The 16,960-nt window shown below is 38.9% G+C and overlaps 1 protein-coding gene across 1 annotated transcript in view; it reads right to left on the bottom strand.

The window, feature by feature from the left end:
- NAALAD2 (N-acetylated alpha-linked acidic dipeptidase 2) overlaps positions 1-16,960 on the bottom strand; it is a 49,563-nt gene that overhangs the window by 3,148 nt on the left and 29,455 nt on the right. Inside the window, exons 12-18 of the mRNA XM_089915391.1 lie at positions 16,693-16,756; positions 15,667-15,734; positions 12,572-12,663; positions 10,458-10,548; positions 8,632-8,896; positions 6,833-6,914; positions 5,564-5,656 (exon numbers count right to left, since the gene is read on the bottom strand). Of these exons, the coding sequence (XP_089771517.1) occupies positions 5,564-5,656; positions 6,833-6,914; positions 8,632-8,896; positions 10,458-10,548; positions 12,572-12,663; positions 15,667-15,734; positions 16,693-16,756 (755 nt within the window). The remainder of the gene's footprint in view (positions 1-5,563; positions 5,657-6,832; positions 6,915-8,631; positions 8,897-10,457; positions 10,549-12,571; positions 12,664-15,666; positions 15,735-16,692; positions 16,757-16,960) is intronic.

The following is a 16,960-nucleotide window of genomic DNA, read 5'->3' as shown; positions in this document are numbered from 1 at the left end:
ATGTTGAGATACACTGCCTCTGTATCCAGTTTGTTGAGACTTTTTTTTTTTAATTCGCTCTGCGGCATGTGGGATCTTAGTTCCCCAACCAGGGATCGAACCCATGCCCCCTGCAGTAGGAGCACGGAGTCTTAACCACTGGACCACCAGGGAAGTCCCGTTGAAACTTTTTATTATAAGTGGGTGTTGAATTTCGCCAAATGTTTTTTCTCTGTTGAGATGATTATATGGTTTTTATTCACTTTGGTTGGGAATTTTCTTCTTTCAGCACTTTGAATACATCATGCCACTCCCTTCTGGCCTGAAAAATTTCTCCTGGAATATCTGCTAATGGTCTCAAGAGGATTCTCTTGTTCATAAGTTGTTTTTCTCTTGCTGCTTTTAAGATTCTCTCCTTATTTCTACCTTCCTTGCCATTTTAATTATAATTTGTCTTAGATGGGTATCTTTTGGTTCATCTTATTTGGAATTGTCTCAGCTTCCTGGATCTGGGTGTCTGTTTCCTTCCCCATGTTGGGGAAGTTTTCAGCCCCCTTCTCTTTTCTTTTGGAATCTCTATAACATAAATGTTGTTTCACTTGATGTTGTCCCAGAGGTCCCTTAAGCTGTCATCACTTTTAAAAATCCTTTTTGCTTTTTGTTGCTCTGTTTATGTGAGTTCCACTACCTGTGTTCCAGGTCACTGATTCTTCTGCTTCTTTTAGTCTGCTAGTGAACCACTCTAGTGTATTTTTCAGTTCAGTTATTGTATTCTTTCTTTAACACCATGACTTCTGTTTGGTACTCTCTTATATTTTCTACAAGTTTCTCAGAGTTTTCACTGTGTTCATCCATTCTTCTCTCACATTCAGTAGCATCTTTTATGACCACTACTTTGAACACTTTATCATGTAGATTACTTACATTTGTTTAAATGTTTTTTTCCTGAGGTTTTGTCTTTTTTTCTTTGTTTGTAACATATTCCCGTGTTTCCTCATTTTGCTTGACTCTCTGGAAGAGGTGGCTGTTTCATCTAATGCATAGAAACCAACAGTCTTGATGGAGTAGCCTCATGTGATAAACCTTATTGTCCAGCCTTTCCCTAGCTCTTGGTTGTCTCTCAAACCTCTGTGATTCTCCAAGCCACCTATTTTTAATAGCTCCCAATAGCTGAGTGTGTGCCAAGACCTGTCAGTGTACCAAAGGGGAATATCTCAGCCAGCACTTAGATTCAGGATGATTGGAAGCCAGGCCCTCAGGCAGCAGCTTTTAAAGTATGCAAATGTATACCATCCTGTGGAACACAAGAGTAGGTCTGGTGGCCACTAGAGCCAGGTCATATGAAGGTGTCCCCTGTGTAGCAGTCAAAACTCGGGGCTCCAGACAAGTGCATAAGCTCCTTTCTGGTATATACTAGCCAGCTGTAGCAGAGCAGAGGGAGAACGTAGACGGCGTTCCCCGGCCCGTGTTCTCTGAGAGGAGCTCCACAGGCCTCTAGATGTGTGCCAAGCGTGAAGGCTGCCCCTCAGGCTGAAGCTCCAGGACAGGCAAATAGGCCTCTTCTACGGAAAGGTGGGGGGTGTTTCCGCCTGCTATCTGTGCAGTGACCTGAAGGTGGCAGCCTCCCACGCACTGACTCTCAGATCGTTGTAACCCTGTGGGACCCAGGAAAGCAATACCACCTGGCCGCCAGAGGCAGGGGATGAAGGGGTATCCCCTGGGCAGCAGCCGCAAAAGCTGAGGCATCAAATGTGTAAGAGTTCCCCTGAGAGATGCTCGTTCTCTGGAGTGTGGCAAAAGGAGAGCATGAAGACAGCACCTGCCCTCCTAGGTCTCTGGTACAGTTTACAGTCAGCCCTTAGATGGGTAATGTGTTTAATCAGAATCCTGCCTCTCGGCCTGCAGCTGTGATTATAAGCTTATAGGCGTCTTTCCCTGGAAGACAGCCCTTGGTTCTGCTGCCTCTCTCTTGCTGTGCCTGACAGTGGTAGCTGTTTAATATCTATTCCTATGACACCCGCAAGCATAATCCCCTCTGGTCACCAGAACCAGGCAATGTAGAGGTATCCCCGGCAGCAGCTTCAAAAATCAGGGTGCCAGGAAAGGGTATAAGCTCCCTTCTGAGAGAGGAGGTCAAGCTGGAGTGAGGCAGAGGGAGAGCGCAAAGAGTGCTTCCACCAGCCTCCATTCCCTGAGAGAGCACTCCGTGGGCTTTTAGAAGTGCGCCGGAACGAAAGCCCTCTCCTCAGGCCAAAGCTCCTGGACAAGCAAATGAGCCTCTTTCTCAGAAAGACTGGGGGTGTTTTCAGTCTGCTCGTACCTTGGGGATGGTAGTCTGCCAAGAACTGTCTCTCCAGTTGTTAGAGCCTCACGGGATGCAGGAATGCAAGCCCTCCCACCCGCTAACCTGAGCCAAGCAATCAAGGTGTCTCCTGGCAACAGCTACAAAAACCAGGACACCAGATGCAAAAGGCAGAGTACCAGCTGCAAATAAAAGCTCCGCTCCAGAGATACTGGTGCTCTGGAGATCAGCAGAGGGAATGCATAAAGATCATCACCTGCAGGGAAGAGGAGGGAAAGAAAGATAGTGCCCACGAGCTTTAGCAAGGCAGAGGAAGAGTGGAAATCGGCACCCACTGGCCCCCATCTCGGAGAGTATCCCACCAGGCCCCTGCCCCTCCAGCCGGTGCTTTAAGATCAGCAAATGAATCTCTTTCACATAAAATCTGGGTGCTTTTAAGGACTGCTTCTGTGCTGGGCCCTGTGCAGATGAGTTCCAGCGAGTCCTTTCAGCCTGAGCAGTTTCTCAGTTCTGTACATCCCTTTGGTCTTAGGGATGCAGCAGCTTTGTTGGTTCTCAAAGCCAGATATTTGGGAGGCTTACCTCTCAGGCACAGGGCCTAAAAGTTGAGGTGGCTGATTTGGGTACAAACCCTTTGCTGTGGGCTGCTGCCCCAGGAGTGGGCTTGGTGGCAAGATTGGGCCTCAGCCTCACCTACCCACATCCACGTGGCCTTTTTCTCCTTTGCCTGATTTGAAGGAGTTGCTCGGCTAATCGTCAGGTCTTTTTCAGAGGAAACTGTCCCATCTGTAGCTGTAGATTTGGTATGTCTGGGAGAGGTGAGTTCAGTATCTTCCTACATTGTCATCTTGAACCACCTCTCCCTGGCTTTAGAATATAGTCTTCATGTTCAATTAATAGTTCCAAAAAGTGTGTTTACCCTTTGACCCTGAAATCTCAGGTACTGATTATAGAGATATTAAAACAAATGTTCAAGTAGGGCTCAGGGACATTTTATAGCAGTACTTTTCATAATACTAAATAATTGGGGGGCAAAATCTAATTAGAAACTCAATAAGGACTAAAAAATTTACACATGAAAGCCATACAGTGGAACACTATGCAGCAGATGAGAAGAGCTAAAATTATATATATTGGGCTTCCCTGGTGGCGCAGTGGTTAAGAAGATTGCCTGCCAATGCAGGGGACACGGGTTTGTGCCCTGGTCTGGGAAGATCCCACATGCTTTGGAGCAACTAAGCCCATGTGCCACAACTACTGAGCCCGCGCTCTAGAGCCCGTGAGCCACAACTACTGAGCCTGTGAGCCACAGCTACTGAACCCGGCATGCCTAGAGCCTGTGCTCCACAACAAACCCGCGCACCATGACAAAGAGTGGCCCCCGCTCGCTGCAACTAGAGAAAAGCCCGCGTGCAGCAACGAAGACCTGACACAGCCAAAGGGATAAATAAGTAAAAAATAATAAAGTTATATATATTGACATAGCTCTCTGAGAAAAATTTTTACCAAAAGCAGTTGCAAAGTGATATATGGTCCCATTTATGTAAACAGAAATGAATAATAAATAACTATACATGTGTACGTAACTGCATTCAAAATTTAACATCAAACTCATCACTGATTTTCCCTGAAGGAAATAATAGAAATGTCCGGGTGTTAGCACTGTCCCTTTTTATTCTATATAATTGTATAGAGCCTGAATTTGAAAAAGAGATGTTTTGCTTATAAATCATATAAATTAAAAAATAAGGACTTCCCTGGTGGTCCAGTGGTTAAGAATCCATCTTCCAATGCAGGGAACGCCGGTTCGAGCCCTGGTCGGGGAACTAAGATCCCACATGCCGTGGGGCAACTAAGCCCACGCCTCAACAACTGAGCCCGTGAGCTCTGGAGCCCACGCGCCACAAGTAGAGAGAAGCCGACGCACTGCAACGAAGAGCCTGTGCACTGCAACAAAAGATCCTGCGTGCCGCAACTAAGACCCGATGCATCCAGAAAAATAATTTTTAAAAAAACCTTTAAAAAATAAAAATATAAATATATAAAGATGGACTAATGATAAGCAAGAGAGGATTAACGTGTAGATTAGCTTTCAACCTTTGATTTGATATATGTAAATACTTAACTGATGGCTGCTATTTCATTTGTATTGATAAACATTTATCCTTACATTATGTAAACTATTATAAAAATAGCAGCCATTTACTGAGTATACCCCCTCTGAGCTGAATCTTCTGCATGCCTTAAATCTACAGACCTATGGGGTAAAAGCACTGTAATCTCCATCTACAGCTGAGGAACCTGAGTCTTAGAGAAGTAAATTTGCCCAGGTCACACTTAGTATTTGGCAGAGCTGGGCTCTAAATGCCTGGGCTTGTAATCAGTTAAATTATTACTAATATTTATAAGAAAGGTAACATAGAAATATCTTTTGTATATGTCATTTGATGATAAACAGCCTTGTAAAACAATTATCACCATCCTAATTCAGATGAGCAAACCCTAGATATGACTTGCTCTAAATCACGCATGTGCAAGTGAACTAGAACACAGATTTTCTGACTCTAAATACTAGGACCTTTCTAATTTTTACCAGGAAACCACGGCTTAAAATGTACCTCAAAAAACTGGAGGCTATCCAAAAGCAGCCAAGATACTGAAAGAAAACCTGAGATAGAGATCAAAAAAACAGTGATATTTCTTTAGGGGAAACTATGGCATCCATCTTCAAAAACCTGAAATGTTATAAGGAAATAGATCTAGACTAATTCTTTTTGACTTTGGAGAGCAGAACAGGGTCAGAGGGAGAAAATTACAGGGAAATACATCTTTATGAAGAAAACTTTCTATTAAGTAGAACTTTCCTAAAACAGAACGAACTTCCTCGTGTGGTAGTAAGCTTCCATTCACTGGAAGATTCAAACAGTGGCTGGATAGCTACTTTTCTGAGATCCTACAGAAAAGATTCATGTAGAAAATTGAACTACATGAGCTCTCAGATCCCCTTTAAGATTCTGTGTCTTTTCGATTTTGTTACAAGACTTGGTTTTCAACTATCATCTGCCGTTTACATCTGCAGCAAAGCAACACACGACGTGAAATTAACTTCTCTGACAGTACAAGTTACACTGTTGTGCATAATCTCACCCGTATTCCCTTCAGTACACATATCCACTTTCCACTTGTCTGATAGCAGGAGTTTGAAGCACACCTTGGGTATGCTGGTTTTGGTCACAGTGACATATTTGGTGTCCTTTAGTGGAACAGCTGTTGCCTCCTTACCTATAGAATGGCCTCCCTGGTAAACCAAGGGGATCGATGAATGCCCTTTCCAGGAACATCAGTTGGTCATTCATAATTCTCACTGCAGTGGGGCTTTGAGAATAAGAAATAGATACTTAAAACCCTTACCATGCAACCACATTTTAAAATATTAAATAAGGATAAGGCATGAGGAAATAACCTAAACTCATAGATTTTTTAAAGAAAATGCATATAAAATACACAGTAAGGCTCATATGGTAAGCTACATATAACAGCAGGGGCATCTTTCTATTATTTATAATAAGCAGAGAGACTGATTGGGAAATGGTTTGTTTTTCAAGATCACAGACCAGAAAGAAGTGAAAGACATTTTTAATTCTTTGTAGGAGGAGAGCCTACAAAGGTAGGGTGGACTACCAAGTTGTTATTGATAAACCAGTTAATTCTACTGTGGAAGAAAGGAGCAGAGTAAAGGCTAAACAAGACAGAATGAAGGGAAGTTGCAGGAGTCTGCAAGGAGGGAGACAGCTGCTCCTAGTGGGCAGGGAGTCCCTTCCACACTTGGAATCTGCCAACTCTCTTTTGGGGTGCTGCAAAAGTTCCCTAGGCTGTCCTACAACCCCAGGGAGAGAGGCCCCTCACAATGACTGATACAGCTTTCTGCCCGGATGGGAGGTGGGAAAGCTTATTCTGATAAATCTGAAAAAAATTAAGAAATGTGACATGGACTGTAAGGTGGAACAAATTATGCTTGTTAAATAATGCTTTGAGTATAACTTTTAAATTATTTTTCAACCTAACAACGGCACGAGGTTAAATGAAATGCAAAAAAAGTATTAGTAAAGAAAGAATTTCTACACCATTCACAGGAATATTGTGACTGTAGTAAAATATGCTACAAATGCACTTAAACCCATAGAATTATGAATTACCAGAAATAGTCAGAATTCTTATCATGCAAACTTCTAAAGACATGTCTCCCTGGCCCTTGCCATGGGATGAGTTTTTAGTCTATCATTCAACAGCTATGCCCCTCAAACTTTAATGTGAATACAAACTACCTGGAGAGTCTTGTTAAAGTGCAGAGTTCTAATAAAGCAGGTCTTGGATGGGGTCTGATATTCTGCCTTTCTAACAAGCTCCCAGGTGATGTTGATGCTACTGGCTGGCACACCATAATTTGAGTAGCAATGATTCAGAGTTGAATGCTTCTATAAGTGTACCCAGTTCATTCCAGTAACCAGACTGCTTTTCAAAACAGTAGGGAGCTTTACATTTGAAACTTACTTATTCAGATCAACTTGTGAAAGTCTTCTGTGAAAATCGGAAGCAGACTTTGAGAAGTTTTTCACAGCAGAAAATAAGGAATCTTTTTTAAAAAATAGAAAAGTAGAAGGGAGATTAGTAAGCATGAGTGCTTCATATTTCAAAGGTTCATTTTCCAACCCCCCGCCCATTCCAGATTGCTGTGACTAAATAGATGTTGAAACTATTTTTCTACTGAGTCTTCTTTCAGATCCATGGAAATTATTAGAAAATATTGTAACAAAGAAATAATGTATCAAATTGAAAATGGCAAAATTGGTTCTTAAGGAAATAACAAATTTCAAGAGTTTAAGACATAAAAAATCCTTTTAACTCAATTTATCAGAAACCCAGCATTCATTTATTTATTCATTCAATACTTACTTATTGGGACAATTCATATAGATCTAAGCACAATTTTCTAAATTTTCTTTGCTTCAGTTTCTAGATCTTAGTGCCTGCTGCTTGTCATAACTTTCTGAAGGTTACTTTTTTTTTTTTTTAACATCTTTATTGGGGTATAATTGCTTTACAATGGTGTGCTAGTTTCTGCTTTATAACAAAGTGAATCAGTTATACATATATATATGTTCCCATATCTCTTCCCTCTTGCGTCTCCCTCCCTCCCACCCTCCCTATCCCACCCCTCCAGGTGGTCACAAAGCACCGAGCTGATCTCCCTGTGCTATGCGGCTGCTTCCCACTAGCTATCTACCTTACGTTTGGTAGTGTATATATGTCCATGCCTCTCTCTCGCTTTACTGACCACCCGCTACTCATTCTCAGCACCCCTATAGTACCCTCTGTGCACCCCTTTAATAGATTTTCCCCTGCATTTTGTCTTCTCCTTCCCCATGAGAATTTAAGCTCTTTGAAGACAATGACTATTTCTTAATCTTCTTTATATCTCCCAGGAAATAACACAGCACTTGGTACACAGTAGACACTCAGTACATATTTGATAACTTTGATATATACTAAGAATATGTACTCCCAGATTAATAAAAGAAAATGGTTGCAATAAAACAGTAATAATAGCTAACATTATGAGCACTAAGTGACAGTCACCATTGTTTCCACATACCAACCAAATGAAATCTCCACAACAATCTTGGAAACATTTTACTTTACTATTTCACTCATAATGAAACTGACACATAGGGGGTTAAGTAACTTTCTCAAGGTCACACAATGACTAAATATTAGAGCCAGGATTTGAACCAGGAAACTGCTTCCAGACCCAATGCTTAATGCTGCTACACTACACTACACCACATTTCACTTCTGCTTTGCAGGAGATACATGATGTGGAATAGCAACCACAAAATGGCCGGATATAAAAGGAAAGAATGCTGAAAACCATGTAAAAAATCCTCCATGTAGAAAAACATTAATAGGTAAATGCTGCAGTAATAATGATAATAACGTAATACTACATATATGTAGTAGAAGTGGTGGCTTTCTCTACTTTCCAATCTTTGTGTAATATTGTTACATTTTAATAGTATTGTTCTTATAACAAAACATTTTTAAAGGCAGCAATATGGGGAAAATATTTACCAACCCAATGTTTGTAGCACTAACTTAGCAAAATGGATTCATCCTACAAATATCAAACTAAATCACATTCGGTGTTTAAAGTTTTTTTTCTATAAGTCAGGATTAAGAAATGAGGCAGGGATAAATTCTAGGATGAAATGGTATGCATGGATGACAATAGGAGGTGATATCTTAAAACTCTAACTTGATGATTATAAAATATCTGTCCAGCCATTTCTTACCAAATGATACTTGATGGTCTCTTAATTGTTGGTCATATTTCTTGGATAAGCTGTAGATACCTGTTGCATAGTTTTCCAAAGATTTTGCATAGTCTTGAATGTTGAAAGGAATGATTATAGAGTCTGCAAGCTCATAAACCAGTGCTCCTCGTAACTGAGCTACAGCAAGCTGTTTTTTAAACGTGGGGTCATAAAAATTCTCCACCAATTCAAATGTCTCATAAATTGTATGGTACATTGGATAGCTGCTGTAATTATCTGTTTTCTGAAAAAAAAAAAGGTGGGGGGGGACCGAGTATATACAAACATTAAATATTCAAATTATAATATTTTATGGAATCATAAAATGATTGTATTAAAAAACATAACCATATGGCACCCTGAGTTTTATCACAATGAGTGAAAACATTAAGTCTAATTAACTAAAACCCCACCGCCAAATTTTCACCAATTTAAAATTTTACCATTATTCATTTTATAATTCATATAATCTTTATTCAAAACACTGCTTCCTGAAACTTTTCCCTATTGCTTTGCTGACAAATTAAGGAGTACATGCTCAAATTGCATACCAGCACAGTTTAAAATTATCTATCAACTGATTGAGAATGAAAGGTTCTGAGCAGCTAAGTATTGTTATAGCTGAAGGATTATTCAGCTGACATTTTAACAGGTTTGAACTACAGGGGTTCAACTTATACATTAATTTTTTTCAATAAATATGTACTACAGGACTACACGATCCTGAATGTAAAGCTATGTGTGGGTTTTCAACTGCTGGGAGGGTTGGCACCCCTGTTGTTTAAAGGTCAACATTTCAGCCCCTTCCCTCCCTTCCCAAACAGTATATAACCATATGCCATTTAACCTTTGTTACAAAATTAAGGGTTACCATTATAAACATAAATTGTTACAGGGTGGTACTCCACATAAATACGTTTTACTTCTTAGGTCTGCCTTTCCTAACTTTAGTTTTTACCTATCTGCTACTTTGCCATAAAGCTATCATTCTTATTGCTTTTAATATCACTGAAAGGCATCCCTTTATCAGTCTCTCTCCCTCTATCTGATATTCTGCTTTAAATCTGCATTGTCTTAGAAACTAGCTAACTTTGTTCAGAATGATGACAGTATAAAAGTGAACAAGCTTTGACAGAGGTAAAGTGCATATTTTATGTATGAAGTGTAATGAGTATTAGTATACAGATTTATGTATTTATTATGGGTTATTCTGAAGTTGTTTTTGCTTACTTCTCTGTTAGTTGTATACTGGATAGTCAAATTTGCAAGGGATATGTATTCTAGATAAGCAAGATGTTGGCATACTGCAATTATGATTAAAAATTATTAAAATCTGTGACAAATTTGAGTTTACTGATGTAATCTTCAGTTTGGTTTATGACATAATTTATAACAGACAAACACGGTATAGGTTCGAAACCCATGTACTCACATATCATCAATGTGTTTGAGTGGCAATGGTGCAATGCAGGCAATGCAGATCAGAAAAGAAGAATTAGATTTTCCAACAAAGCCCGCATCAGGAAAAGGATGCAAACCTCTTGGTAGTGATAACCAGCTAAATACCTGGCATTACTCTATCAACTACCACTTCACTGAATAACCCTGGCAGTGAACATTAACAAAATAACACAAATTATTTCCTAGTCCATCTACAAAGGGACCTGCAGGCTATCTCTATCCCTGCAATTCTTCCCAGGCCACATGTCCACTCGGTGCCTGGTACCCAACAACTAAATGACAGAATTCCTAACAAAGAGAATGTGGATGAAGTGCTATGTATCCAAAATAATAAAATGGCTTACCCTATTCTTAGTGTACCGGACTCTTCCTGAAGCAATTCCAAGTCTCTGAAAATAAGCTTCAAAATCACTTCCAGATCCCAGCTTGTTGATTCTAAATGTAAAATATGATACACATACACACACACATGAAATCAATGCATAAATAAATAATATAAAATTAAATAGATGGCACCATGAATCCTGCCCCAAGAACTGCAAGGAATTGTATGGCACATTTATAAAAATTAAGAAAAGGTATACCACCACACCTATTTATATGTGTGATAAACCTATAAATCTGAACTGACTAAAACCAGAGTTGGGCAGTGACACTAAATATGGCAACATGGTAACTATGATATCTTCCGTATCTTCAGCATTTATGGTATTTGTTTTGAGGGAAAAACAAATAAGATACGGTCTCTGCCCTCAGAGAACTATACTCTAGTAAGAAAACTGCCATGAGAAAGTCTACATTTAAGATCATGAAGACTCTAAAAGTGCCTTAGTTTATTTCAGAAATAAATCTAATTATAATATATTGCTTTGCATATAATTAAGAAGCCACTACATACATACATATATATAAATAATATATAAATATATACATATAAAATGTAATGATGGGATTTCCCTGGTGGTGCAGTGGTTGGGAATCCTCCTGCCAGTGCAGGGGACACAGGTTCGATCCCTGGTCCGGGAAGATCCCACATGCCGCGCAGCAACTAAGCCCGTGAGCCACAACTACTGAGCCTGCACTTTAGAGCCCGCGAGCCACAATTACCGAGGCCTCGTGCCACAACTACTGAAGCCTGTGCACCTAGAGCCCATGCTACGCAACAAGAGAAGCCACCGCAATGAGAAGCCCATGCACCACAACGAAGAGTCGCCCCCACTTGCTGCAACTAGAGAAAGCACACACGCAGCAATGAAGACCCAATGCAACCAAAAATAAATAAATAAAAACTTTTTTTAAAAAATGTAATGTCATAGAAGATTTTCATTCAAAAATAAGTCAGTAAAACAGAATATAAAATTACATATGCATTAAGAACCTAACTATATACTTCCAAACTATTAGACATGTTTTTGAGATTGAGACCTTGGGATGTTTTTTAAATCTTTTTTTCTACTCTAGTGTTTTTTTGAATAAGCATTTAAAACATAGTGGAGGGGCTTCCCTGGTGGTGCAGTGGTTGAGAGTCTGCCTGCCAATGCAGGGGACGCGGGTTCGTGCCCCAGTCCGGGAAGATCCCTCATGCTGTGGAGCGTCTGGGCCCGTGAGCCATGGCCGCTGAGCCTGCGTGTCCGGAGCCTGTGCTCCGCAATGGGAGAGGCCACAACAGTGAGAGGCCCGCGTACCGCAAAAAAAAAAAAAAAAAAAAAATAGAATCCGCCTTCCAATGCAGGGGATGTGGGTTCCATCCCTGGTCAGGGAACTAAGATCCCACATGCTGCAGAGCAATTCAGTCCATGCACCACAACTACTGAGCATGTGAGCCACAACTAGAGAGCTCGCATGCCACAACTACAGAGCCCACCCGCTCTGGAGCTTGCACGCCACAACTAGAGAGAGAAGCCTGCGCACCACAACGAAAGATCCCACGTGCTGCAAATAAGACCCAACGCAGCCCAAAATAAAATAATAAATATTTTTTTTAAATTCCTGTAATAAGAAAAAAAACATAGTGGAGATACATTTAAACTTTCACAAGACTTATTTGCAATATGGAATGAAGCTATAAATTGCTACCACCAGCTGGTTTTAAAAATAGTATAGGAGTAGAAAACAAATATAAATATAAAATAAATACAAGAAAGCTGCTATTGTATAAATGAGAAGTAAGAGTTAATTCTTACATAAAATCTAAACTAATTAAATTAATAAATTTAGAAAGAAATAATCCATCATTCATTTTTTTACTTCATTTGAATTGTATTTATTAATGTATTTAATATATATCAATGTAATTTTATGCAAGAATGCAAAATAATGGCTAATCATTTTTTACTAAAAATTTGCAAAAATACTCTCAAATTGTTGAGACATCTGAGAATTGCCTGTCTGGAGAAACAAGGGGCAAAGGGGAACTCAACTGATCGTGTGGTAGAAAACATACATACAAGTAATTTACCTAGGCAAAGTTTTATTTTCAGATGAAGGGTCCTTTTCTAACCAGCTTTCATAAAGAGATTTACTCTCAAAACCATCATCTGGGCTGGAGATCTGGAAAGATAAATCAAATATTGGGAATAAGAGGTAGAATAACTAAATTTACTCCAATATAAAACCACATGTTAGTTAATATCAACTTCTACGTTTATCTATGTGAATATTTGTGTATCATATTCTTTACAGAAAAATATGTTTTTGCAAATTGCAAGAAAAAAATCCAGCCCAAATTCTTGTTCATTTATAATTCCCACTTACTTGTAATTTTGCCATGTCCTTAGGAAAAAATTTCTTGCTTATGCTGGTAAACTTTTCAATAGCATTTCAGACTTTTAACAAGTGTCATCAGTTCAGTGTTGGGCAGCTTAGATTTCTTTCAGTGGGAAGTCACTGGGAGAAAACTTTATAATATTTACTTTAGTAAATTGCTTTTGTCCAAGATGACCTACAGTGAGGCCTTAGGGCAGGAGACAGACATTAAGAAGCTGAGCTTGAAATTGTTAATATGAGTCCTGGTTTTGTAGGGCAGGTGGGGTGAGGAGGAACTGTTATTTTAGAAAGTCTGTGTTTAAACAATGTTGGAATTTGATGGGTTTTTAAAAAACTACATAACCTCAGGTTTCTAGCTGGGAATTTTAAGAACTTATGTATATACATAAACATTTTTTATTACCCTCATTAAACATATACTTACAAACTTATACTTTCCTTTTCTTTCTCCACTCTAAGAAAAGCAGAAGCATGTGGTAGAAGAAAAATCATCATACATATTGGCTGCATTTTGTTTGTTGGTTTACAGCTCTGCTTTGTTCAAAAATGGACCAAAGACAGACCCTACTTATGAAATGCTGAAAGCATTATAACTTTTGGTGTATTGCTTCCTTTCTTTAAACCCTAGTTTCCCACATGTGGAAATGGGGATACTGGTACCCATCTTAATCCAAACAATAACTTCTCTGATATCTTCTCAGGCCTTTACACAGAGTTGGTTATTCCATCATCATAGCATACGAGGTCCTCAGCTTAAAAACAGTCTCAGCACTCCACAGAGACACCCCCTTCCCACCAGCTTGTGGGAGCTTCAGGGATGTTCTGCTCATTTCCAGCCAAATGACTGGGTTCTACTCTGTACTCTGCTTCTGCCAATTTGCAACGGCTGAGATCCTGCTCCAATTCCTACAAACTGCTTGAACTGAATTCCCTGCAAAATCCTCTTCATTTTCTGGAATCATACTATCCAGGTCTAGCACCAGCCAGAACTGTGTCCCTACGGCCTGTACAGCTAAGATCAGAATTTTCTGTTTCAGCTATATGCACTGTCATAATTGCTGATTCTCCCCCATTATTTCAACAACTTGTCCGTTTCCTGCTTCTATCAGGCAGGTAGGTTCCCTTCTCTCTAAGCTCAGCCCTCTCCACCATGCTCCCCAGCATGGTTTGACCGTGCCAACACACACTAGGGGTTGATAAAATTGTAATAAACAGTTTAGGAGGATAAAAGTCTCCTTTTTCTACTGGGTTTTTGTATGGCCACAGATAAGCATCTGCCTTTGTACAAAGGGGGGATAGAATGAAACTTCTGCTTATTGGCCCTGAAATTATTATTATCCCTCACATCAAAGGCAGGAGCCATCTCTGTAGAACATGAATACATACCTTGAGGAGGGTTCTCCCAACAAAGATTGTCTTTACAACTTGCTTTCAGATGAGATGTTTTTATGGGACATTCCAATGAAAGGATCAAGGACATAAGCTACCCAATACAGTGAGAGAGTTGTGATAAGAATAATGAGAGGACTCTCATTTGGGAGAATAAGATGTTAAAGACACTAACAGTGAAAAGGAAAGGGCAAGATTAAGGAAGATTGGGAAATAGTACCTACAGAAAATTGATACCTACTTCACATTGTCATCTACGTGATACCTACTTGAAAGAAATACATCTATAGTTAAATCCTATAACAAGTAATTATTTAATGATGTACACAGATATTTAATGAACAGATTACATAATTTTTAGAGATTTAGAGTACATTAGAGTTTTCAGAGTATTTTATATATCAGTAAGTAATATTTATAAAATTCCTGTGTGGTAAGTAAGCATGTGGAATTATTTCCATTTTGCTTTTAGATTTACTGCAGCTTAACCTATTCACTACACTGATACAGAGTAATCTTTCTAAATGAATAAATATGATGATGTACAACCTTGTTAAAGATTCTTGAATTTCTCCATCACCAAGTCTCTGAACCCCTATTTGTCATGCCCCATTTTGTACCAGCCTTTCACCAACACCTTATGCTTAGGTCACACTAAGTTACCTACAGGTCAAGAAATACGTTCTTTCATACCTCCACATCTTTTTTTAGGTACTGCATCCTCTGCTGAGAAAGCGTCTCCCTTACCTTCACATCCCTCCATATTACAGCCCAACCATTAATTCTTCAGGAAACATCCTCTAATGTTTTCCCACTTCCCCAGCTGCCCCAGGATTTTAGCTTCTCTGTTCCACAATTGTTCTCCATTGTATATAGTATCCAATACTCTAGTGAAATATATATAGTTCCTCATTTATAGGTCTGTATCCTCTCTAGATCACAGAGTATTTGGATTCAGTAATCTTTTCCTTTTATCATTACTGCTGCTAGAATTCATTTTATAGGGCCTGATACATAGTAACCATGTAATAAACACTTGTTGAATGAACGAATGAATGAGTATCCAAGGCAATCTTTGAAATCAAGGCTTTTCCATTCCAGCTCAGCGTTCTTTCTGTTATATAAAAATGCCCATGCCAGACAAAATGACAGACCCCATACTTTATAACAAATTTATACAATTATTAAGAACTATTATTAGGACAGAAACTAGCGCTACTATTTTCATAGTTATGTCACATAAGTAAATATTATATTAAAGATTTTGTTCTGCTTAGTTATTATATCAATACAAATCAGCTGTGTGTTGCCAGTTTAAAAATAAGTATCACTAATTTAGAAAACAAGTTATTCACTTACTATTCATCAGAAAACATTAAGACGGAACTACTTATATACCTCTTTTGTCAGTTTATACACCAGTTGGTAAAGAAGGGGTGTACAGTCAACTCTGAGAGTATAATTGCCTGCAAAATAAGACACACAGAGTATTTTAATACTTCCCAATGAAACTCCAATCTATTTAATTCTAACTTTATTTTCTAATTATAAACAAGATATAATTACTTCAAATTGAAGGCATCATTCCCAGAGAATTAAAAATAGTGTGGAAATAATTCTTCAGGGGTGAGAGAGGCTGCGGTAAACACTTAGGACAGTGGAGGGCACAGCTGGATTGTGCTGCTAAGGCAGCAGCTCTCATCCTTCAGTAAGGCAGCATCACTTAGGGAGACTTTAGCAAAGGAAGTGATAAGGCCACAGTATTCTTTCTTCATTCATTCAATTCAGCCTTTTTTTCTTTTTTCCCTGGCTGTGCCGCTCGGCTTGCAGCATCCTAGTTCCCCGACCAGGGATACAACCCAGGCCCACGTCAGTGAAAGCGCTGAGTCCTAACCACTGGACTGCCAGGGAATTCCCTCATTCATTCCATTCAATAGTATATATCAAGACATTAGACTACAGCATGTCAGTAGCTAGTAAGTGTACTTTGACATTTATCTAGAAGTAATAATACAGTGAAAGCCTATAGATATAAATGTCACATGTCAGGGTCAAAAGGAAGTCTGTAGTTTGTACTCACTTCAAATTTGCTCCAGTACATACAGGAAGTATTTCTGTATGAAATATTCTGTAGACCAATCCTTTTACTATCTCCACATGAAGAATGTAATTAAGTACTAGAGTCTTAACTAGTAATCCAAGATAGGCAAATGGTAAATATACTAAAGAAATTAAGATCAATAGCTTAGCTATGAATCATATTGATTCATTTGTATCATAATGATTTTCTCTCTGGTAAAAATGGAAAATGGAGGTATTATCGAGGTGTCTCATAGGAGAGGATAATCTTAGAAAGTTTACAAGCTGAATTTACAGACTTAAATGATGGTATACTATTTAATAACAACCCAAAATAAAATTTACCTTCTATAGATGAATCTGAGTTGATATAAGCAACGCTTCTCTCCTGAAGTGATTTTACATTCTCCTGTAGTTGAAGCAAAAGTTGTTACTTAACTCACAGCATTTACAATTGTGAGAATGTAAAAAAAATAATTTAGTATAAGAGTGGTCTGCAAATATCTTTATAAATCAAATACCTATGCCTTTGACAATAATTTCTGAGAAATTATCTGATTGGTTGACAACATTAACTCAGTTAAAACAAGTAAGAAAAATATTATAATGCTGT

Source organism: Delphinapterus leucas, chromosome 7, assembly GCF_059928025.1.
Source record: "Delphinapterus leucas isolate spDelLeu-1000000601 "Yukka" chromosome 7, BTC_Dleu_Yukka2, whole genome shotgun sequence".
NCBI lineage: Eukaryota > Metazoa > Chordata > Mammalia > Artiodactyla > Monodontidae > Delphinapterus > Delphinapterus leucas.
Note: the sequence above shows the minus strand (reverse complement) of the source record. Positions and strands in the feature narration are given on the sequence as shown.